This window comes from Vulpes vulpes, chromosome 6 (assembly GCF_048418805.1).
Source record: "Vulpes vulpes isolate BD-2025 chromosome 6, VulVul3, whole genome shotgun sequence".
Classification (NCBI taxonomy): Eukaryota; Metazoa; Chordata; class Mammalia; order Carnivora; family Canidae; genus Vulpes; species Vulpes vulpes.
This window is the reverse complement of record NC_132785.1, coordinates 32653276-32677813: the sequence shown is the minus strand read 5'-3', so window position 1 is coordinate 32677813 and position 24538 is coordinate 32653276. Positions and strand designations below refer to the sequence as shown.

Genomic DNA, 24538 nt, shown 5'->3' with positions numbered 1-24538 from the left:
ATAAATTATTTTTTTAAATTATTTTCTTGTATTAAATCTCAACATACACTAACAGCATAATAGTAACCTTAACCCAGTAGCAGTATTTTTTTTAAAGGTATATTTTATAAGTTTTTTTTTTAAGTTTATTTATTTTTTTTTTTAGTAATCTCTACACCAAATGTGAGGCTCAAACTCAGGACCCCATGCTCTTCTGAGTCAGTCAGGTGCCCCTCAGTAGTGGTATCTTAATGGGAAATGAAACAGTCCCAGTGATCAAACTTGATGCTAATATATACCTTAGAAAACTTTGAGGATCGCCAGTTTTTGAATTTAAGTTCTCCATCTTACCACATTAGCTGGACTTAATTACTAGATAATCAACCCCCTCCCAACTAGGGGACTATGAGAGAATTAGGCCCTGATACCCTGAAGGCACAGGTTGCATATAATGGACTGGACTTTTTTTATGAATCTAGAATACACAAACTTACTAAGTTTAGGAGAGTTGAGAAAACAGTCCTTAAAACGTTTTCAGTGTTCTGTGACTAAAATGAGAAATCCCATTTGCATAATAGTAATTAATTATATTACTAACATAATAATAACCATTGGACACAATTAACTTCAACTATTTTGAAGTTTTTCTAGTAATAACTTTTTCAAGGGCAGGGATTGTGCTTTATCTTTGTATGCTAACATCTTAACACATTTATGCTCATGGTGGGAATCCACTTCACATTTTTTTAAATGAAATTAGAAAAAGAATCCGCCAGGGGGCTATTCTTACACTGGCTCAGGTTTTGATCATCTCAGAAGAAGCCAAGTCATGTCGCACCCAAGAATCAACTGATTAATAACCAAAATCTATAATTTGGTCTGAACAGAGATGAATGAGGTCTGATAAAATTACTGAAACTCTGGGAAGCCATAACTTCAAAAATACTGAAGAAACACATTAAGTCCAGTATTAATTTTTTAAATCAATTTGCTGATGTAGGTACATAACTGAAGTGTCTGAAGCACTTAAGAGAAGCTGACATTAAGTATGTGATTCTACTGAATATTTTAGGAGGATATGACTCACTCATTTAGAAATCAATGTTTAAATAAATATGTTTGTAGAAATTAAGCATTTTATCAATTGTATAGTAGCATGTAAATATGTGGGTTACTTTTAAGAAAATTCATTAAAAAAATAAATAAAATCACTTTTTTTTTTCTTTAAGGTAAGCCCAATGCAGGGCTTGAACTCATGACCCTGAGGATCAAGATGTGAATTGAACTGAGATCAAGAGTTGGATGCTTAACCTACTGAGCCATGCAGTGCCCCCAAACCATTCTTGATCATTCTCCTAGGTCTTACCTAAAGAAATTAGGGAAAAGGCTTTGTAACAGGAGCCAAAAGGATCTAAAAGGGGCCTCCAAGAGGCAAAGGTAGAGTGGGGGAAGACTATGCAAACAGTGCTACTGCCACTGGAATGGTTACAGAAAATTATTTTGGGACAAACTGTTGATATGGGAGAAAGACTTAGCATTATCTCCCTACACACCATGTGGTAAGTGCTAAGAAGTAGACAAAGGGTGAATTCCAGGAACAACAGGGAAATAAGAAAGGTGGAAAGGGAACATAACAGAAAATGGGTGAGTTCAGATAGACACCTCACAGGTCTTAGTTTTTTGAGCTCTCAAAAAAGAAAGAGTGAGAAGATGAAATTAAGTCCTTGAGAATTTTACTAACCAATAGAAAATGTTATGTTTTACCTGATTTTAGGCATGAGTACACTGTATCACAGCAGTCGCAGCCACAGCTTACCGAGCACGTTTATTTGTACAGCAACTAGGCAAGTGCTTTAATTATATTACTGCTAGGCCTCACAGAAATCCTGAAAGGCAGCTAATACCAGCTTATTGGGAAGAAATTCTCAGAACAATTTAAAAATTTAAAGTTAGGACACTGATATAAGTAAGATTCAAACTCAAATTTTTTTCTGATTTCAAAGCTCTTTCCATAGTAAGCTCTCATATAATAAAGTATCAAAATGTTTACAACACAGAGATCACTACAATAAGTATAAAAGATAAGTCTCAAAATAATTGATTCATATATGTAAAGGGAATATTTATGAACCACACAAGAAATTTCATAGATTTTAATTTTAGAGATCAAAGTGATAGAGGCTATTAAGACACTCACCCTAACAATAAGGATCCATTTGATCAATGAAAGTCCAAATCCACAGATGGCACCATACCTTCCAGCTATGGTATTGGTGATACAGAAGGATAAACAAAATCCAAGCCAGTTGAAAATAAATGCCACTAAAAGCAAGAGAAATAGTTCTTTTAAGGACCACACTTTGGAAACAAATTAACAGAGACATAATATTAACAATACTTCATTGCACAATGGAAGTTAAGAATTCTCTTTCTTTTGACTTTGTACCAATTAAATCTTCTTTATAGGCCGTAGTTTACCTTTTGCAAATATATTGGCTATTAATTACACATTAACAAACAGATAAGCTTGGTTTCTTGTTAGTCTGGTCAACAGGAATCAATTCCTTAAAACCTATCAATAGGTAAAACTGCATTTTTTAAACCAGCTAAAAATCAAGTCATAATGTAGCTCAGCTCCCATGTGATTCCACCCAAGAATTCCAGCCTAAGCAATCAACTAACCAAACTGGATTTTTTTTAAAAGCAATATTAAAGATAAGCCAAACAAATTATAAAATGTTTCCAGAGGAGGTACTGTTCATTGCCTCTTCCTATCTAACAAAACCTACTTTTACCCCTTTTCTGGAACCCACCCACCAACAGAGTCTTTATTTTAAGGAAGGCTAGATCACATACTTAACCCCAAAAGAGAGGGGTCCTGAGTAGTCTGGGAAAATCACAGGAGCCCCTGCCACTTTTTTTTTTTTTTTTAATAGGACTTTTGAAATGCATTCTTTCGTTCTTAAAAACACATCAAGGAGACAGAGGATGGAATATAGGTTAAATAACAGTGGCCCTAAATTGATCATTGTTGAAGTTGAGTGATAAATACATACAGGTTATACTCTTGCCTAGTTTGAGAATTTCTACAATAAATGTTAAAAAGAAAAAAAAAAATCCCCCTTATCCACTGGATTTCTAATTTGAATATAACACCTGAACTGCTGCAGGGATTTTGCTATCAGCCGGAGGATTAAAGTATAACTCCACATGGGCTAGAGTGTGAAGAAAAAGGAAAGCAGAGCCACAGAACTAATACTTGCAGTGGCTGAGTCTGCTTGTCTATCTGCTTGTCTATGGATTTTCTGTTTTGTGAGATAACCACCTATTTAAAACAGCTGAGTAAGGATTTTCTATAACTTGTAGCAGAAACCATTCCGACACAGGTCCTTGAGATATCATCAGAATGCCCTATCTGTGTCTAAGATAATAATAGAAATGATAATAAAAGTGAACATCAATTTGAGCAGGACTTTGGTCCTGTTCAGTGCCCATCCTCTTATCCTCAATATCTCTAACCCTCAGGGAAAATATAGAGAAATGCTGATTTTTCAGGATTCTGAAGACAAAGAGGAAAACATTTTAGAATAAATTTAAATAAAATAGCTATTTCTTCAAAGCAATTTTCCTACTCCTATAATTTCTTCCTTCCTAATGCCTTCTAGGCACAGCTTTCTTGATCATTTATAGTAAGCTATATTATATGATACAATAGGAGAATGCATTTTGAAATTAAGAGACTTGTGTTTGAATCACAATGTGACATATATCACTCACTAGATACATGACCTGGGACTCACTGCTTACTTCTGTGAGCCAGTTCTCTGATCTGTACGGATCTACTTCACAAGGCGGATAAGAGGATTAAGTGAGATAATGAATTTAAAGGGCTTAGCACAGTAAAGAACCTGGCACACGGTGATTGCTAAGAAATGTTAACCATTATTACTACCCATATAAAATAATATTTTTCTACAGTAGGTTATATCTTTTCCGAAAAAAAAAAAACCACAAAAAAATTCAGGAGATGCTACTGGAAATAAAACTTGCTTACACTCAATTTTCTTATACTAGATGCTGATTTTGCTATCTTCTACCTCTGTGCTATCCAATGCCACCAGCCACACTGCTTTCTCCACTAGTTCTAGAAACCTACCCTACTCTACAAAGAGGGCTATTTTAATTTCCATTAATTAAAACTAAGTGAAATTTAAAATTTAGTCCATCAGTCACACTAGCCACATTTCAAGCACTCAATAGTCACATTTAGCTTATAGCTATCACACTGGACAGCGGAGACAGAGAATATTTCCATCATCATAGAATATACTATTAGATATAGCTGTTCTACATCTAATTGTTTAATATTTGTGTTATCTGTGGAGAAAAACATGTAATGGCTGATCAGAAATTATTTTATATCTATTTAAGGTAAATAATCTACATCAATAAACAGTAGTAGAGCTTCCCAAACAGTAGTAGAGCTTCCCAAATAGTAGTAGAGCTTCCCATATAAGGTATGCCATATATGAGCTAGTGACAGACTGAGAGAGTTACTCTGTTCCCCCTCGGTCGGCAGGTGAGATCTGGGGCAGAGGACAGATTGCCACCAGTCCTGAGCACCTTACTCCTTTATCCCTGTGTGCTATAAACTTCTATCATTTTGTAAGCCTGTCATGTAGTTAATTAAAACATAAGAAACACTGATGGAGAAAATACAAGACAGCAAAATATTCAGAAGTGCATTTTTACCTACGAGTGTGTGTATGTTTAGCTTTGGGGAAAATTAATTCAAACACGGTTTCTTTCAAAACAGATTTACAGATATCCACTATACATATAATTATACTTACATTAGAAATGAGACACAAAATAACAAAAAAGTATTTAATGACTCATCATGTTCTCTTTGTGCTCTCTGCCAGCAGTATGCATTACTAGGCCTTAAAACTAATAGGTGATATAATCTCAAAGTTGTGCTCATGCAAGATATAATATGTTATGGACTGAACTGTGTTTCCTCAAAACTCACGGAATGAAGCACTAACCTCCAGTGTGACTGTATATAGAGACAGGGCCTTTATAGGGAGGTAATTAAGGTTATAAAGGTAGAGCCCTAATCCACTAGGACTGGTGTCTTTATAAGAAGAGAAGAGGCACCAGAGAGCTCTCTATCCTCCATTATGTAGAAAAGAGGACGCAGCAAGAAGACAGCTATCCACAAGCCAGGAAGAGAACCCGCACCAGAAGCTAAATTTTCCAGCACTTTGATCTTGGACTTCTAGCCTCCAGAACTGTGAGAAAATAAATTTCCACTGTTTAAGCCATCCAGTTGGTGCTTCTTTTCATGGCAGCTCTGAGGGACTAATATATAACTTTATCCATCTGTAATCGGTTTAAGCACTAGGAAAACAGTGAAGCTAGTGACTACTTAAGCATAGATAGATTCACTTTTTATTCCCCCTGGCCTGTAAGATAGCAAATAAAGCTGAACAGGTCTTTAAAATACAGAAAGGGCAGAAGCATTCAATTCTAAATCCTCTATGACATGTCTGAGTTGGCAAAAAAGAAAATTTAATAGGGACGCCTGGGGAGAGCTCAGCAGTTGAGCATCTGCCTTCCGCTCAGGGTGTGATCCTAGGGTCCTGGATCGAGTCCTGCACTGGGCCTCCCTCAGGGAGCCTGCTTCTCCCTCTGCCTGTCTTTGCGTTTCTCTCTCTGCATTTCTCATTAATAAATAAATAAATAAATAAAATCTTTAAAAAAAAATTTAATAAATGTATGCTAAACCTTAAGTGCGGAGACTCCTGGGTGGCTCAGCGACTGATCACCTGCCTTCGGCCCAGGGCATGATCCTGGAGTGCCAGGATTGAGTCCCACGTCAGGCTCCCTGCATGGAACTTGCTTTTCTCTCTGCCTATCTCTCTCTGTGTCTCTCATGAATAAATAAATAAAATATTAAAATAAATAAATAAATAAACCTTCGGTGCATAAAAGAAACAACACATCAACACATGGCAGAGGGAATGAACAGGTACACGCCGAGAAAAAAAGACAGGAACACTTTTCTCTCAGCTCTACTTCATTCGTGCCATGTTTCTCTGGAAACCGAAGACAAAACAGGAAGCTTAAAAGGTGTAGGAGACCTATTCCCCTCACAGCAAGGCCCAACATGGAATCCAAATAAGCAAAAAAAGGCTTAAATAGCCTATATTCCTTAGAAAAGTAAGATACGGAGTAGCAGGCAGCAGGAAGCAGGGCAATTCACTCAGGAAAGTTGGTAAAAAGAATGCTCAGTGTTGCTCCAATTACACTCTCCACATTCATCTTCCCAGTCCCCTTATTTATAAGAAAGGGAGTCAGACAGGTTAATGACATTTGAAAGAAGGCTGCCAATCACTTTAAATAATGTAAAAGGTGAATGCTCCAATGAGGATGATGGGAAAGGAGAACCTTACTACTATCTTCAACTAAGAGTACTCTGTAACTTACGGTATTTCACATATTTTAACTTAATTGACACATTGGCCTTTTAAGTAGGGGCAAGATCAGAATTAATTCCATTTTACAGAATGATAAACTGAGACTTAGAACAGTAAAGTGCAAAAAAAAAAAAAGAAAGGAACAGTTAAGTGTTACATAAGCTCACAAAATAAGAGCTATAGGTAAGATAGGAGCATCCTAGTCTTTCACCTCTTAGAATTAGTGATTTTTATTATAATAAATACCTTGCATCTATATAAAGATGGCAACAGGATAACCTAGAAAGCAATATTGTATACTACAGCTCATCTGTTAACTAATAATGCTTAGTTTTTAAACTTCCAAAAGCCACAAGATACCTATTAATTACAAAGGGAAAACTTTATAGTGAAGAAAGCTAGGAGACACCACCAAGATAAGAGTTGACATCACCAGTAAGAACACATAACTAGATCACTGTCTCCTGATAGGATGCACTGAGAAAGGCACATCATTTCTATGGTATTCTTAAAAGGGGGAGGAGGGGGAGGGGGAGGAAAAGAGGAAATGCATAACCTAAATCTAATCGTAAGGAAACATTACATAAATCCAAATTGAGAGATATTCTACAAAACAACTGGACCATACTTTTCAAAAGAATCAAAGTCATAAGAAACAAAGACTGACAAACTGACCCCCCATTAAGAACAGATTAAGGCCAGACCAAGGCAAAATGGCAACAAAATAATATATATAAAATCATGGACCATAAATAGGACATCAGTGGGACAACTGGTAAAATCTGAATAAAGTCTGTAAACTAGTTAGTACTATTTCATAATGTTAATTTCCTAATGTTGATCACTGCACTGATGTTACATAAAAAGTTAACACCTGAGAAAGCTAGATCAAAGTTACATGGCAACTGTATTATTTTTGTAACTTTTTCCTAAGTTTTAAATTATTTAAAAATGAAAAGTTTTAAGTTTTAAATTTTTAAAAATCTGATACTTTTTTGACAACAAACGAAAATCGTAAGTGAATGAATATAATACATACAATACTAACAATGAGCACTTCTTAATTTCTTCAATCACATAAAAATATATATAAATGTATTAGGTTTCAAAGACACTAAGTTCCTAGACAAGGAATAATCAATTTTACTAAACTTAGTTCTGAACTACATATAGGTAAATTTCTCTCATCCTCAGGCAATTCTCCTCATTTAAAAAATTAGCCATTAAGACATGAGATGCTAACAATTCATTAGTTTGAATACATTTCAGCTAAATTATAAGCAATGAGATGACCAAAACAAATTTTTTTCTTGAAAACAAAAATGTTTAATACTTCACAAATATCACATGAGTTTCTTAAGGTATAATTAACCATTCTTAAGTGTTCTCTTTCTGGATTCACTTACCATATACAACTTCACCTAAAAGCTATATAATTATAAACACAGCTTTATCTGGACAGAACAAATCATCAACGTATTATTTTTCAACATGTGTGATGCCCAGGCAACCTCTTTAAGAACTGTTAACTTTTATGACTTGTCCATGGTAGCTGCTCAAAATCGCTTATTAGTGAATACAAATGCTCAATATCATCAATCCTTGGGGAAATGGAATTAAAGCACAATGAGATACTACCACACATCTACTGAACATCTAAAATTTTAAAAATTGTCAATTCCACATGCTGATAAGGTCAGAGCAACAGAAAAGCATTCACTGCTAGTGGGAAAGCAGAGCGGCAGCCATTTTGGTAAGACAGTATAGCAATTTCTTACAATTCAGAATTCATATTTCAAAACAATATTCTGATTCCTTTTAAAATCACAACAATTTGTTATGTTGTTAATTGTGTTGCCCTCAAGTCTAAAATGGGAATAATGGGGGCACCTGAGCGACTCAGTCAAACATCTGACTTGTGATTTTGGCTCAGGTCATGACTTATGGGTTATGGGATGGAGGCCCATATGGGGCTCTGCCTCAGCAGGGCATCTGCCTGAGATTCCCTCTGTACCTCTTCCTCTGGTCCTTCCCCCACTTATGCTCTCTCTCTCAAACAAATCAATAAACCTTAAAAATAAAAATAAAATAGGAATAATGCAGGTGATTAATTTTTACTATAGCTGGCAAACGTGAAGATTCAAGCGGATACAAAAAGCTAAACCTTCGAAGAAAAGTTTTCTAAACAGAGTCCATTACATTTTTAAGGATTATAGTTCAAGGTTATTTCCACAGTCTATCAATTATCCAGTGGACTAAATCCTAATTTCCAGCTTTTAATTAACAAATAATTGACTTTCAATCCATTCTCTTAAAAACTCTGTTATATAAAAGCAAGATCAGATACAAGCAGGTTAGGCACATGTGATGCATTTTGCTATGACACTGCAAGGGATAATGAAAAGTAAAATTTATCAAGGGATGCATATATTTCTTTCTTTGTTTTCTGAACATATACATGCAATTATTTTACCAAATTTATGTGTAAACTTTTTTTAGGATTACATGTGGTAAGAGATTGAAATGTGGATGCTATAAGAGAGAAGGCAAGAATCAAACTATCAAAAAGTTTTAATTGAAATACTTTTATTGATATTCACTATAGTTTTATTCACACAACTTATATTATCTGAAATGTTTAAGTTATAAGCCACGTTAAAGAATAATCTATTTCTGGGCAGCCCCGGTGGCTCAGTGGTTTAGCGCCACCTTCAGCCCAGGGCGTGATCCTGGAGTCCCGGGATCAAGAACCACATCGGGCTTCCTGCATGGAGCCTGTTTCTCCCTCTGCCTGTGTCTCTGCCTCTCTCTCTGTCTCTCTCATGAATAAATAAAGTCTTTGAAAAAAAAAAAAGAATAATCTATTTCTGACAAGAAACAGCAAATGTTTGTGAGGATGTGAAGAAAAAAGAACTGTCACATACTGTTGGTGGTAATGCAAACTGGTGCAGCCACTGTGAAAACAGTATGGAGATTCCTCAAAAAGTCAGAAATAGAACTACCCTACGATCCAGTAATCACACTACTACTAGGTATTTCTCCAAAGAATAAGAAAACACTAGTTCAAAGGATATATGCACCCCTGTTTACTGCATTACTTACAATAACCAAATTATGGAAACAGCCCTGGTGTCCATCCATAGGTGAATGGATAAAAAAGATGTGATTGATACACAAAGTACTATTACTCAGCCATAAAAAAATGAAATATTTCTATTTGTAACAACATGGATGGAACTAGAGAATACAATGCTAAGCCAAGTAAGTCAGAGAAAGACAAATACCATGTGATTTCACACTTATATGTAGAATTTAAGAAACCAAACAAAAGTAAAAAAGAGAGAGACAAACCAAGAAATAGACTATAGAAAACAAACGGATGGTTACCAGAGGGGAGGTGTGTGTGTGTAGGAGGGAAATGGGTGAAATGGCAATGGAGATTAAGAGTATACTTATCACGATGAACATTCAGTAATATATACAACTGCTGAATCACTATACTATGTTGTACACCTGAAACTAACATAACCACCATATAGTAAATATACTGAAATTAAACTTAAAAACATAATGAAATTTAAAAAATAAAATCTATTTCTGAACCATAGAAACAGAAAATAGAATAAAATCTAGACAACAGCTACTAGGTAGATCAATAGGCATGAAAAATATATTAAGTTGCAATCTGAAGAACAGCCACTAGATGGTAGTGATTACAAATAAATCTATGCTTATCAAAGCCAGTAAGTTCAAACTGGTCTACCTCCTACCAAAAAATATATATATATATCAGGAAATGAAGCCTGAAAATAATTTATAATTTTATTCTCACAATATTGGTTCAGTTTTAATAGAATAGAGAGAATAAAAAATAAGTTGTAGAGACATCATTTAGTAAAAATGTAGCAAAAGCAGGTAATTTACACTAAATATATGAAATATATTTATTCATATTAATTAATATACCACCACAGGGCAAAAATAAGGCAACTAAGTATCTAGATTACCAAACATTTACAACACTGTTTTATCAGCAAAATGTTTTCAAACCTAAAAAAAAGGTTAAAAAGAAGATAGTAAGTAAGGTTAAGTGAAATACAGAAATGGAGAAATAATAATTAAACTCTGAGTCAAATAGATGGTATCAAATCACATTTTTATGCCTAAGAAACAGGTATTTATACTTACATACAGTACAATCAATTTAAATTTTCTTTTCCAATTAAGATTTTTGAAAGATATAACATACTGATGCTACTCTTTTCATAAACAAAATATGTGGGACGATTGTTATTAATAATAAAGGGTTACCAGTTGAACTAAAACTAAGGAAAAAAACTAACATTTACTAGACTAACAGTACAAAACAGTAGCTATTTCTAGTCAAAGTGTTCATTTCTTTTCATGGTACCTACCATCGTATCTAAATATGAATTGTAACTAAAGCCACAAGATTTAAATATTGCATATCTATTAGCTGGTTACCAAGCAGACCATAATTTACTAAATTTGAAGAGAAAAATGTAACTGCTTTCCCACTCACCAACCCATTTCTGAGTGGTTATCTGCTTCTATTCTTCAGCAGATGAAACGAAGGAAGGAAAAAAAGCAAGAAACCTTCTCAAAATTTTCAAAATGGAGGATTAGTGATTTCCCAGACTCAAAAGTAACTCAACTAAAGGCATGTATTTTCTGTGTAAAAGTTGAATATGGTACTTGAAACAAGTAAACTTTCCTCAGTTTTATTATCAAAATAAATTTTATACTTAAAATGAATTAAATCAGCATTCTATGAGAGTGGTGATCATTTAAACAGGCTGAGGGCAGAAATTTACCATATCTAGTCTAATAAATTTACTTACGTGAATATTGAGTTTTGAAAACTTAATTTTAGCAATTAAACAATTCAAGTGTCAAAATATTATGTACTGAGTACACCAAATGCCAATCTCTGTGTTAGGAATTGAAATAATAGACTATAACATAGTCTTCCCTCAAAGTATAAAGTCTACTTTATAAATTCAGATATTTAACTAAGAATTCTGCAACACGTTAAAAAATCTTACTTAGGTTTTTGGTCTTCTAATTACTTACCATTTCCTCCAAACAAGACATATTTGCATTCTTCTGTGTCTCAAATCATATTGTTCCAGTTGCCTAAAGTACTTCCTTTTCCAACAATTCTTCTTGCTTAAATACACTGAAATGGAAGTCTTTTGCCCCCAAAGCAGAATTTATAGTTTCATTCTGCATGCTCCTACATTGTTGCATGGTCATGCAACATTTCTCATGCAAAAATGTATTTATCTTAAATATATTTATATAACTCTAGCATCTAGTGTAATTTCAGCATCTAGCATCATGACTGCAATACACAGTAGTAATAAATATCAGGATTATTATTGTATCATATGATCACATGGAGTTCAATATCAAGAACAATTTACATTTTAAATAAAGTAGATACACACTAACAATATTTGCCTTTCTTCACTAACTACGTTATTTAAATACACACACAGCCAACATACGCAAAAAACAACTTGGAAATGAAAAATCACTTACTGAAAAATGCCAGCATGAAAATCCCATCATTACCCACTCTGAGTTGGTCTGCATCACTAAAGTCATCTCTTGGTTGGCACTCTTCCTCCTGAATCTGTAAAACACATAACATTAGAACAGCTCATTAAAAAACTAATTCCAACTTTATTAAGTATAAAGATAAGAATTTAAATAAAATTAAATAAATAAATAAATAAATAAAATATTCTCAATTTGTTGTTCAGACAAAATGATACAATGACTACAATGGCATATAATAAGTATTCAAAAACATAAGTATTAATTTTTCATGAGCACCCTTGAAAAGAGTAACTTTAAAAGAAAACACACAAAAAAGATAAAAACTGAACACTGGATCAGTGAAAATTTTAACAAGTGAAAATGCATCAAGAAAGATGTGACTGACACATCTGCACTGAATGGGAATGAGGAATTTTCATAATCAGTGGTGGAATCTAAATTGGTATGACCTTTATGGCTGGCAATTTGGCAATATTTACCAAAAATAAAAATGTACAACTCACAACTATATGGTCAATTAATCTTCAACAAAGCAGGAAAGAATATCCAGTGGGAAAAAGTCTCTTTAACCAAGGTGATGGAAAACTGGACAGCAACATGCAAAAGAATGAAACTAGATCACTTTCTTACATCATATACAAAATAAAATGGATTAAAGACTTAAATGTGAGACAGGAAACCACTAAAATCCTAGAGGAGAACACAGGAAGTAACCTCTTTTAAACATCAGTCGTAGCAAATTATTACTAGATGTGTCTTCGAGGCTAGGGCTACTGGGATTTCATCAAAATAAAAACCTTCTGCACAGTGAAGGAAATGATCAACAAAATGAAAAGTAGTCTATGGAATGAGAGAAGACATTTGCAAATGACATATCTGATAAAGGGTTATTATCCAAAATATGTAAAGAACTTATAAAGCTCAACATCCCCAAAATGAATAATCCAATTAAAAAATGGGCAGAGGACATGAATAGACATTTTTTCCAAACAAGACATCCAGATGGCCAACAGACACATGAAAAGATGCCCAGCATCACTCATCATCAGGGAAATGCAAATGAAAACTATAATAAGATACCACCTTACACCTGTCAGAATGGCTAAAATCAACAACACAAGAAACAACAGGTGCTGGCAAGGATGTGCAGAAAAAGGAAACCTCTTGCACCATTGGCGGGACTGGAAACTGGTGCAGCTACTCTGGAAAACAGTATGGAGGAAGGTTCCCCAAAATGTTAAAAATAAAGCTACTCTAAATGCCCATAAATAGTGGACTCTTGTCAGGAGATAATTCTTCCATCAGTCCTTCATGTTTCTACGTCTTCCAGGTAGAGGCACTAGCTGCCTTTCCTTTGTACTGTCTTTACAAGGATGTTTATATTGCAGATAGCTTTGGAAGAGAGAGTGTCTCTCCCTAGATCAGAGATGGGTGCATGTTTAGTGACCATTAGAAAGTACTGGGTTTACTAACCAGGATTCCACACTATGTGTGGCAACACTACTTGGCCCTCTTTGTGTTTCCCAGTGGGAACTGAGGCTCAGGAAACTGGTCAAGAAAATGCTAATACATTCACGGTAATCTCACTATGCTGCCAAAAGAAAATGACTTTCAGGGACGCCTGGGTGGCTCAGTGGTTGAGCATCCGTCTTTGGCTCAGGTCATGATCCAAGGGTCCTGGGAATAAGTTCCGCATCGGACTCCCCACAGGGAGCCTCTTTCTCCCTCAGCCTATGTCTCTGCCTCTCTTTCTGTGTCTCTCATAAATAAATAACATTTTTTTTAAAAAAATGACTTTCAAAACCATATTGCTCATTTGAGCAAAAACATCCCTAAAACTCTGCAATCATATATCGTAGGCAACACTTGTAGAGAAAATTCAGTGATTGGCAATGACTAAATACGCATTAATAAAATTTCGTATAATTTCAAGTTCACTCAAGAAATAAATATTAAAGCCCAATGTGAGCCCCTCCAAACCACTGTCAATATGATGGCAAGAATATAAATAATTCATACTCTTTTTAAAAAATCAGTACAGAGATTTTATAATATGGCATCATTTTTAATAAGATAGAAAACATTAGCACAAAGATGTCCTTTACAACATTAAGAATGGAAAACAAACACATAATCACAGTTGAAAATAATTCCTCTGTCACTAGAGAGGAATGGCCACTTAATTATAGTATATTGATTCCATGGAATTTCACTAAAACATTAAAATAACAGAGCAACGTTTATATAAAATGCTTAAAGATAAAACATAGTACTCTGTAATAATTTCAACTATATTAAACATTGATTTATAAGTTCTAAAAGTGGTAAAAGACACCAAAATATTTTAAAATGAAAAGCTATTAAGAAAACAAGTGTGGTATTTCTTTTCTCTAATTTCACATTGCTAAGTTTTAAAAAGTTTTCATCAACTTAATAAACTGTAATTTATTAAATACCAAATATGGGGAGGTAGGGGAATCCCAGGGTAACTGAGTAACGGGACTTTAAGGAGGGCATGTGATGTGATGAGCACTTAGTATTATATAGGACTGACGAATCACTGACCTCTACCTCTGAAAATAGTAATACATTATATGTAAATTAATTGAATTTAAAATTAAAAGATAAAATAAATTCATACATACCAAATATATACTAGGTTAATAGAAAGGTGCTAGAAATGCAAACATAGTCCTTAACCTGGAGTTGCTCACAATTTATAAAGTGCTAGTTTTTATGTCAAAAGACAAATTACTGACAAACTTTAAACCAAGGTACAGGGGCACCTGGGTTGCTCAGTTAGTTGGGTGACTGACTCTTGATTTCAGCTCAGATCATGATCTCAGGGTCCTGGACTGAGCCCTGCAACCACCTCTGCACTCAGCAGGGAGTCTGCTTAAGGATTCTCTCTCTTCCTCCCCACCTCCCGGTCAAGCTTCCTCTCTATCTAAAATAAACTTTAAAATCTTTAAAAAGTAAATAAACAAAACAAGGTACACGATAAAGAATATTACCCAGTGTTAGGTTATAAGACTAGTATACAAGTATGTTCTAAAAGTTGAAATAAATTATTTTAATTCAAATACTTTTCATAAAAAATATTAAAAATGAATCATTCAGGGGCACCTGGGTGGGTCAGTAGGTTAAGCATCTTGGTTTCAGCTTGGGACATGATCTCAGGGTCATGGGACAGAGCCCCAGGTAGTGGGCTCTGTGCTCAGTGAGGAGTCTGCTTGAAGATTCTCCCTCTGCTCCTCTCCCCACTCTAACACAAGCTTGTGCTAGCTAGCATGCACACAGTGTCTCTCTCTCTCTCTCAAATAAATAAATCTTTAAAAAATGAATAGTTCATTTCTATAAATCTATTTAATCAACCCATAATTTACATGTAATCCTATGCATTACAAACAGGAAATACCAGAAAACAGCACTGTTTCCAAGTCTTCTGGCTACTACCTACCTATATTCTCCCAATAAGCGTGGATTTAAGAAATAAACTTTTATCTCACCCAACTAAGATTCACTTACAACTGAATGCATACTCAAATGCTAATGAGGCCAGTTTTCTATCTGAATCAGGTATAGAAACCCATACTCAATTGTCTTCTGCAGAAAACGGTGTTGGAGTACTGGGTTAGAAACTGATGAATTAAAAGAGTTTTTACAGGAACCTAAGTCTCTTCTGTTCAATTATATTTTTGCTTTCCATGAAATTTTCCACAATCTTCACAAGCTGGAGTTACAAGGATATTAGAAGCAGTTGAAAACAAAAAACTTTTCCTTATGGACATGTTCCAATTCAGACTGGGATCACATTACTTTCTAAAACAAGACACTGGAAGTGATGACAGTGAAATGTTGGAAAAGGAACACTACAGAGTTTTCTCTCCAAAAGGTAATGCTTTATGCTTTATGCTTTATGCTTTCCCCAAAGCACAGAGAGCAAGACAATGCCTACTTCTATCTCTTCAGAGTTCTATAGCGTGGAAGTTAGGACAGTAGAGGTCCCAAGGTTGAGTAACTTCCTTTAAGGACCTCTGCCATTTCCACGATCTCTAGGAAGACACTCCCTGTTAAAAGGAGCTACTGTCCTTCTGGTTCACGGAGAACGCATCCATGTATATAATGCATATATAACCATATAACATGCTAAGCAACCTAGAATCGATTTTGTTAGAAACTCCACACTACAGACCTATGCTCCTTCTTTTCTGTATGATTCTCTCCTCCAAGCACCAAAAATCCTTATGACTGAGCTATATTTTATGCCACTGTTTTAACAAAGACTTGCTTTCACCCTTAGAGGGGAAAAGCATAAATAATACATTTGAGGCTGTCTTTACTTCTGTGCCCAAAGCTATTTATGTTGACACTTAACTCTGTGTATGTTGGAGTATGGGAGTGGGAGCAAGGCATGGAAAGGGAGGTACTGATGAAAGAAAATCAACCAGAAAAAAAACCCTCACCTATCAGATAATCTACTCAGTGAGCTCTGGCCTGATGGCAGCAGAAGAATGCTGCATATAGAATCACCTTTCTCTCCCTTTGTCCCTCACCCAATTTTAGCTTTCTGTGTAAAGTGATTTTAATGTCTTTTCCTGAACAAAATGGGGTGAACCTAGGAATCTAAAATGATATCTCTAAAGTCTGAAGCAAGAAAAAAAGGCAACAAACTCTAGCCCTGCTTGCAGCCACACTAAAATATAAATAATGGGTGCCTCGGTGGCTCCATCCGTTAAGCATCTGCCTTCAGCTCAGGTCATGATCTCAGAGTCCCGGGATCAAGCCCCACATCAGGCAGGCTCTTTGCTCAGTGAGGAGTCGGCTTCTCCCTCTCCCCCCCACCCCCCCCTGTGCTCTCTTACTCTCACTCTCTCTCAAGTAAATATATAAAATCTTCTAAAATAAGCAAAATAAAATGTAAATAACTTCCACCTTTTATCTAATTGCAGAATAGCATACATGCATCTCGTTGATTCTTCACTCCTGAGACAGTCACTCCTTTTACCAGAACAAGAAGTATTATACATGTGTATCACTGACTCTGAGACAGAAAGAGAAGACAGAAAGGACAGGTGGAACCCCTGACTATCATTCTAAAATTCTACAGTGGGATGTGTTAAAAGAGCATATACACACAAAAAGTGAACTGACAAACATAATTTGAAGGCCTTGCAACTTATTTCTCTGTGCTTTTTAACCTATACTGAGTTCAATCATGGAGTCACTAGACTTGCTCTGCTAATATATATGAGTGAATAGGGGAAAAAATAATTTTTTTTAAAGATTTTATTTATTTACTCATGAGAGACACACGGAGAGAGAGAGGCAGAGACACATGCAGAGGGAGACAGGCTCCATGCAGGGAGCCCGATGTGGAACTCGATCCCAGGACTCAAGGATCACACCTTGGGCTGAAGGCAGGCACTCAACCGCTGAGCCACCCAGGCATCCCGAAAAAAAAAAAATTATGATTATAGTTATGGATCACAGAATCTAAATTATATGAGGAAGAATATAAGGACATCAACAGAGAAGAGGTCGATGTGGGTGGGGTACCTAATATGAAAAAGTCAGAGGATGGGTGGCAAAAGTGAGCACAAGAAACATACTGGTAAAGGTAAGGACTAGGATGCCCAGAAATTAAGATGGGGGACACAGGAAGATCAGTAAAAATAGAAATAAGAAGAAACAAAAACAGAAATGAGGAGGTCAAGGAATAGACAGGAGAGTGCCACTTCATCAAAAACGACACACATAATTAGTGATAGAGAAGATACTAAAAAACAATCTATTCACGCAAATACACTCAAACTCAGAGAACTATTTTTGATATTACTGAATGTACTGAGAATTACCAAAAGTGATATTCTGAAAAGGGACGAATCAGACTGCCTTACCCTCTGAGCTGTCTCTGCTGCTGCAGCTGCCATGGCAGCAGCTTTGGCCTTCTCAGCTTCATCGTATGTAGGAAGGGAGGTAGCAACACTGTAGGGAGGTGGCACAGGATAAAACTCACTGTAAACTTCTGAATCTGAAGACAAGGATTAAAAAAGGATAACCATTAAAACAAACTATTTAATTAAATTTTTACAGCCAAAAACATAATTTAATAATTTACAAAAGACCACTAAAGACTATTACTGCTTTTTGTAGTCCTAATAAGTCTCTGCAACATATAAATCACTACAACTATATTTATTAGTTTAGCCTCATATTTATTATAAAGGGAAAAAACTGACAAATATTATCTAAAGACTGATATACAAAATAAAAATATCAAGAATGAAATTCTTAAAGTCTATGTACAATGAAGGTGAGAAATTCACTGCATAACAAGAATCTTCTGTGCCTACTGCTATGCTCAAAAGAATTGAATTTACATGCTCATACTCTCACAGCCAAAGAAACAGAAATATCAGGAATAACACAACCATTTAATACGTCACTTTCGTATACATTAATCCTAGCAACTCTGAGTTTCAGAAAAGTAATTTGCACAGTATTGCACAATCAGTAAGTAGCAGAACCCAGGGATTTCCTGATTCCCCCATCTGCTCTGATAATATGTGAGGTTCATTTTTCTACAGGCAGTTTTAGCAACTGCCTGAATCTCTTCGGCAAACTCAGCATCTCTCATTGCTTAAAAAAACAAAAACAAACAAACAAACAAAAGCCTGACAATTCTTAGCTCTTTTTTACTCTCCCGCCCATCAACCTAGTTTTTTTAGACTTTTTTTTAATGGGTAATTTCTCCCTCCCCAATTTTTAAACTCTCTTTAAAATATGACCTCCAGAAACATAACACAGAAGTCCAGAGTGCTAATTAAAAAGAAACAAAACAGCTGCATCACCTATCACCATCTTAAGCAGTACAAGTAAAATGATACATATAGGTCAATAAACTGATTAGATTTATGCTAGAATCTCTGCCATGAAAAACAAGTAGGTTCTCATAGTAGTCCACGCTATAATTTCTGTGATTTCCTCATTGTAACTACAGTATTTGTACATTTTCTCCATCAGAACTTTTTGCATTTCCAACATGAGAACACATTTCTTTCTAGCAATACTTTTCCTATTATATTTTAATGTATACTGACTTTAAAATAAGTTTTGCTAATGCTATCAATAAGAGCTAAAGATCTAAAGCTGGGCAATTTTTAATCCAATGACAGGAAGTGCTAACGGCAGTGTACTACTGAATGTTATCCACCAAAAAGGCACAAGAGTCATAAATTCTTAGAAAATACTTATTCAAAAAAAAAAAAGAAAATACTTATTCAGATGTAAAAACACCACACGTGGTCAAGTAAATAGATTTCTTCAGTTCTGAAGACTAGAAGGAAAATTTAAGTGAAAGCAATGAATTTTAAGGCACTAACATTAAAAGTAGAAATGTAAAAACTCGAACAATGACATACATTATCCAAGAAGAGAGATCTTTTATATTAACAACAGATATGTAAGTTTTCAAAGTTTAAACTCCCACGATAGACAAAAATATCCTAACCAGTAACAGATGAAAGTTGGGAAAGAGCACTATTTTGCTACTGCTTTAATTTTCACTGGTTAATTTTACTTATTTTCTGTCTACCCTTTAAGGTAGCAGTTCTCAACCAGAAAATTTAATGTTTGAGGGGCTCCAGTCCCAGCTCCTTAAGTTGTGTGACCTCAAGCAAGTCACTTAAGCACTTTATGAAGCTCTACATTTTCATCCATAAAACTGACCCAGAAAGGCTATTACTTGCTGTATGACAGAATTTAAAAGTATTCAAGAGGACTCTGTAAGCTGTAAAAGCATTATACAAATGTCAACTATTATTACTGATGCCGCTCAGATCTGTAAGCCCAGTTGGAAAGTAACTGACTGAAGAACATAACCTCCACAGAAAATCGGTACTGTCAATGCTTAAAATACAACACTAAAAGGCTGAAGAAAAATAGTATCAATTGTTTTCATTAAAGAGATGCAAACTTCTAGAACTTAACTCTTGTGCTCAGTAACAGTCATGAATGGTCTTTTAGTACAGTTGTAAAAATAAAATTTTGAGACTAATAGTCACACACATTATAAGAATAATTGAACAGCCAGGTAGCAGGCTCCACTTGTCTTACAACTGAAAATTACCTACCTTTAAAAATGCCATGCTCTATTATCAAAACTATTCTAGAGCATAGAAAAATGAGAAGTTTCTCAATTCATTCTATGTTGCTTCCATAATATTAATACTAAAACATAAGGATAGTACATAAAGATCCCACTAATGAAACTGTAAAATTTCTAAAAAAAATATTAACAAATCTATATCCAGAAGAGATGAGAACATGGTGATAATTTATTCTAAGAGTAAAGAAATTGGCTTAAAAATTAAATCTATTAATAACATATTTCATTACATTGAAAAGTACAGGAGAAAAAACATTTAATTTTGTGATAAGGTCCCAAAAAAGATGACTTCAAGGTTTTTGGCCTACTGGAGCCATTTACTGAAATGAAAAAGAGTGACAAAGGAAAAGGTCTGGTGATAGGGGAAGAGGCAGGAGACAGTTGTGACGGTGCTGAAACTCACTCTACTCGTTGAAACTCTTCTCATCAAGAGGTAGAGACTAATTCTTGAATAAAGACTAAACCTGGCGACTCACTTCTAACAAACCAAATGTGGCAGATATGACACTGTGTAACTTTTGAGGCAATGCCATAACAGGTGACAGAGCGTCTTTAGTTTCTTTTCTTTTAAGATTGTATTTTTTCATGAGAGACACAGAGAGGCAGAGACACAGGCAGAAGGAGAAGCAGGGTCCTCGCAGGGAGCCCAATGCAGGATTCGATTCCAGAACCCTGGGATCAGCCCTGAATCGAAGGCAAATGCTCAACTGCTGAGCCACCCAGGCATTCCAGTGATAGGATTTCTATCTGGCTTTCAGAATGCTTGTTCTTGAAACCCAGCCTCCATTCAGGGAGGAAGCACAGGCCAAAATGAGAGGCCACATACAGGTGTTCTGGCCAATAGTCCCAGCTGAGGCCCTGGCTGAAGCCTACATCAGCTGCCAAATATGTTAATAAGGAAGGAATCAAGGTGACTTGAGCTCCAGGTCACCACAAGACAATAATCACATGAGATCTTGGGAGAATACTGCATAATTGAGCCTCCCCCCACCCCAAAATCCACGAGAACTAATAACAATAAATGGTTCTACTCCATTTAGCTTGTTAAACAGCAGTGGCAATTGTAATTAAAATTACAATTTTAATCTTACCATCATCATTCAAAAACATACACAAACATCAGCAAAACAACTGATTTTCTTTCTTTAAGACTACTATCAAATAGGTTTTGTTTTTTTGTTTTTTTAATTTAGGATAGCAAATTCACTCAACTATATTCTGGAAACTCACAGAATAATAAGAAGAAAATTCAGCCCATAATAAATTTTAGCAAGCACCAATCCAACTATTAAATTATAAGATAAATAAAACTGCTATAGATCAATATAAAAACTGTCCATCAAACTTGGCACTAAACAAGCATATTGATCTAAATAAACATTATATACAAATAAAAGGAGTAATCATTTATTATTTTATTAGTGAGAAAACCTTCATAAAGATGATTTTCAGTAACTGCATAAAATTGTAAATGAAAAAAGTAAATGGTTTGGTCATTCTACCAATCCATGTGGTCTAGATAAAATCTATAGAAGCAGAAATGGTAATCAGAGAAAGCTGGCAAGAGTTTAAGACAGATAATGATATTAATTATAGAATAACAGATAAGAAAGATGAAATATTCTAGTGAAGGGTTTTTTTAATATTAAAATTTTTTTATAACAGATTTAAAGAATGCTTCATAATGAATGTATAAAATATTTAGAGGTTATTTATAATAGTACATAAAAACATATTTTAAATGTTTCTTAATTATATAATGATTAACTTCAAGAAACATGTGTTGGTGAGGATCTGGAGAAAAAGGAACAGTCATGTACTGCTGGTGGGAATGCAAAATGGTGCAGCCAATGGTGGAAAACATTACAGAGGTTTGAAAAATTAAAAATAGAACTACCCTATGATCCAGTAATCACACTACTGGGTATTTACCCAAAGAACAGAAAACACTAATTCAAAAGCATATATACACCCCTGTATTTACTATAGCACTATTTACAATAGCCAAATTATGGAAGCCGACCTAGTGCCCACTGATAGATGAATGGATAATGATATATACATATGCACACAATGGATTATTATTCAACCTTTTAAAGAAGAATAAAATCTTGCCATTTGCAACAACATGGATGGAGCTAGACTATATAATGCTAAGTGATATAAGTCTGTCAAAGAAAGATAAATACCACAGAATTTCACTCATATGTGGAATTTAAGCAAAACAAAGGAAAGAAAACACAAAGACATAACAAAAAAAAAAGACTACTAACCACAGAGAACAAATAGATGGTTAGCAGAGGGGACGTGAGTACAGGGATAAGCGAAATATGAGTGGGATGAAGAGTACACTTATCATGAGCACTGAGTAAAATACAGAATTGTTAAATCACTATATTGTAAACCTGAAACTAGCATACCACTGTATGTTAATTCTACTGGAATAAAAGTAAAAAAAAAATATATATATATATATATATTTATATAATATAATAATTAATTTAGCATTACTGGGAAAATATAAATTGTGGCCAGAGAAATAGATGACGGTAGTTCTCCAGAATGACCTGAAGAGATACAATGAATAGTAGGACGCAGGAACCACTGCTTCCTGTCCAGGCATTATTACCGTGTATATGATTAAATTATGTGCACCCTTCACCTCTGTTCATACATACCACATTCCTGCTCACATTCAGCATCAATAACAACTTGTTTTATAACTATATAAGTAGATATACACAAACACAAATATGTATGTGTGTGTATATATACATGTATCTATATGTGCATGTGTCTATATATATATATATATATACATAAATGAATTTTGTGCATATACAATTTATTTATTTCTTCCAAAAGGAATATGCTACTCCATTAGAAATAGATTCTAGTAAGCATAATAAAGTTTATACTTGTAATTTTTTTGAAAGCAAAAATAAGAGACAAGTAATTAATTTATGAGTAAGTATTTTACAAACTGTCCTTCAGAAAACCTTTCTTAAAAAATATATATATAAAACCAGGAAGCCTCTTTAACAAACTCTATAATTAAACAAAACCACACTAGTTTAAAAAAAAAAAAAAAGCCTGAACTACTAAAAGTATTACTAAATGTTTGGTACTAAAACAATACCTGAAGTTGTAGGTACTTCCACAGTAATACTACTATAAGGTGGAGGAGAAGACTCCGTTTCAAGTACCGATGCTGAAGGAGTGGTCTGAATGATCTGCGGTGTTGGGTTTGAAGTTGATGATTGTTCTACAGCCGATGACTCTGAATTATCCTCTTCATTGTGAAGCTAAGAGAACAAAGAAAAAGAAGTATTAATGTCATTCTGATTATTATTTTTAAAAAAATTTTTTAAAGATTTTTACTTATTCATGAGAGACAGAGAGAGAGAGAGGCAGACATAGGCAGAGGGAGGAGAAGCAGGCTCCATGCAGGGAGTCCGATGCAGGACTTGATCCTGGGACTCCAGGATCACACCCTGAGCTGAAGGTAGATGCCCAACCGCTGAGCCACCCAGGCGTCTCTATTTCTTTAAATTTTAAGAGAATTTTTAAAGATTATTTCAGGGAAAGGATCATTTTTTAGCTAAAAACAAAGTAAAACCATTTAAAAAGATGAACAAAATTTGTAAGAGACTTAGTCATGAAGAATTTAAATTTTGGTTGTTTCTTTACAGTAAAAATGAAGTTCAAATTAAGAAAGCATAAAGAAAAAAATCATGACTACAAATAGATTCAAATTCATTCAATCCTACCATAAATATTGTCTACCATGTATTAATCACTATGTACTATGATAAAAAGTAAAGCACCTAATAATAAAACCACAATACCATTTCTATTACACTAGTATCTAGCATAATTTAAAATGTAACCTGAATTAATAAAATGAAATAATAATCATTCCAAAAATGTAGAATACTCTGATGTTTTTCTCAAGTACCAAAAGAATTACTTATAAAGCAAGATCAATCAATCCAACGTAAAATCCTGGAAGATGTTCTTCAACACAACATATTTATTGAAAGCTCAGTAAGTGCAAGATAATATTTTGGATCTGCAATCGTTTTACTCATTTAATCCTCACAACAAATCTATGATATAGAGAATGTTATCCCATTTGACAGATTAAAAGGGTGGGGGTGAATACAACCTTGAAAATGTAGACATCTAAAGTAACTTGCCAGACATCACAGCAGCTAGGAAGGGTAAGGCCAGGAATCAAACCTAAGCAGTAGGGCTATGGACTTAATACTTCATTTAGAAGTAATCTTTTAAATGCTCATTTGTTAGGAGATGATAATAA

The 24538-nt window shown here is 34.6% G+C and overlaps 1 protein-coding gene across 1 annotated transcript in view; it reads right to left on the bottom strand.

Moving 5' to 3' along the window:
• Positions 1-24538, bottom strand: part of NDFIP2 (Nedd4 family interacting protein 2) — a 73793-nt gene that overhangs the window by 10990 nt on the left and 38265 nt on the right. The window contains exons 4-7 of the mRNA XM_025982357.2: positions 23357-23522; positions 17948-18081; positions 12027-12120; positions 2177-2301 (exon numbers count right to left, since the gene is read on the bottom strand). Coding sequence (XP_025838142.1) covers positions 2177-2301; positions 12027-12120; positions 17948-18081; positions 23357-23522 — 519 coding nt within the window. The remainder of the gene's footprint in view (positions 1-2176; positions 2302-12026; positions 12121-17947; positions 18082-23356; positions 23523-24538) is intronic.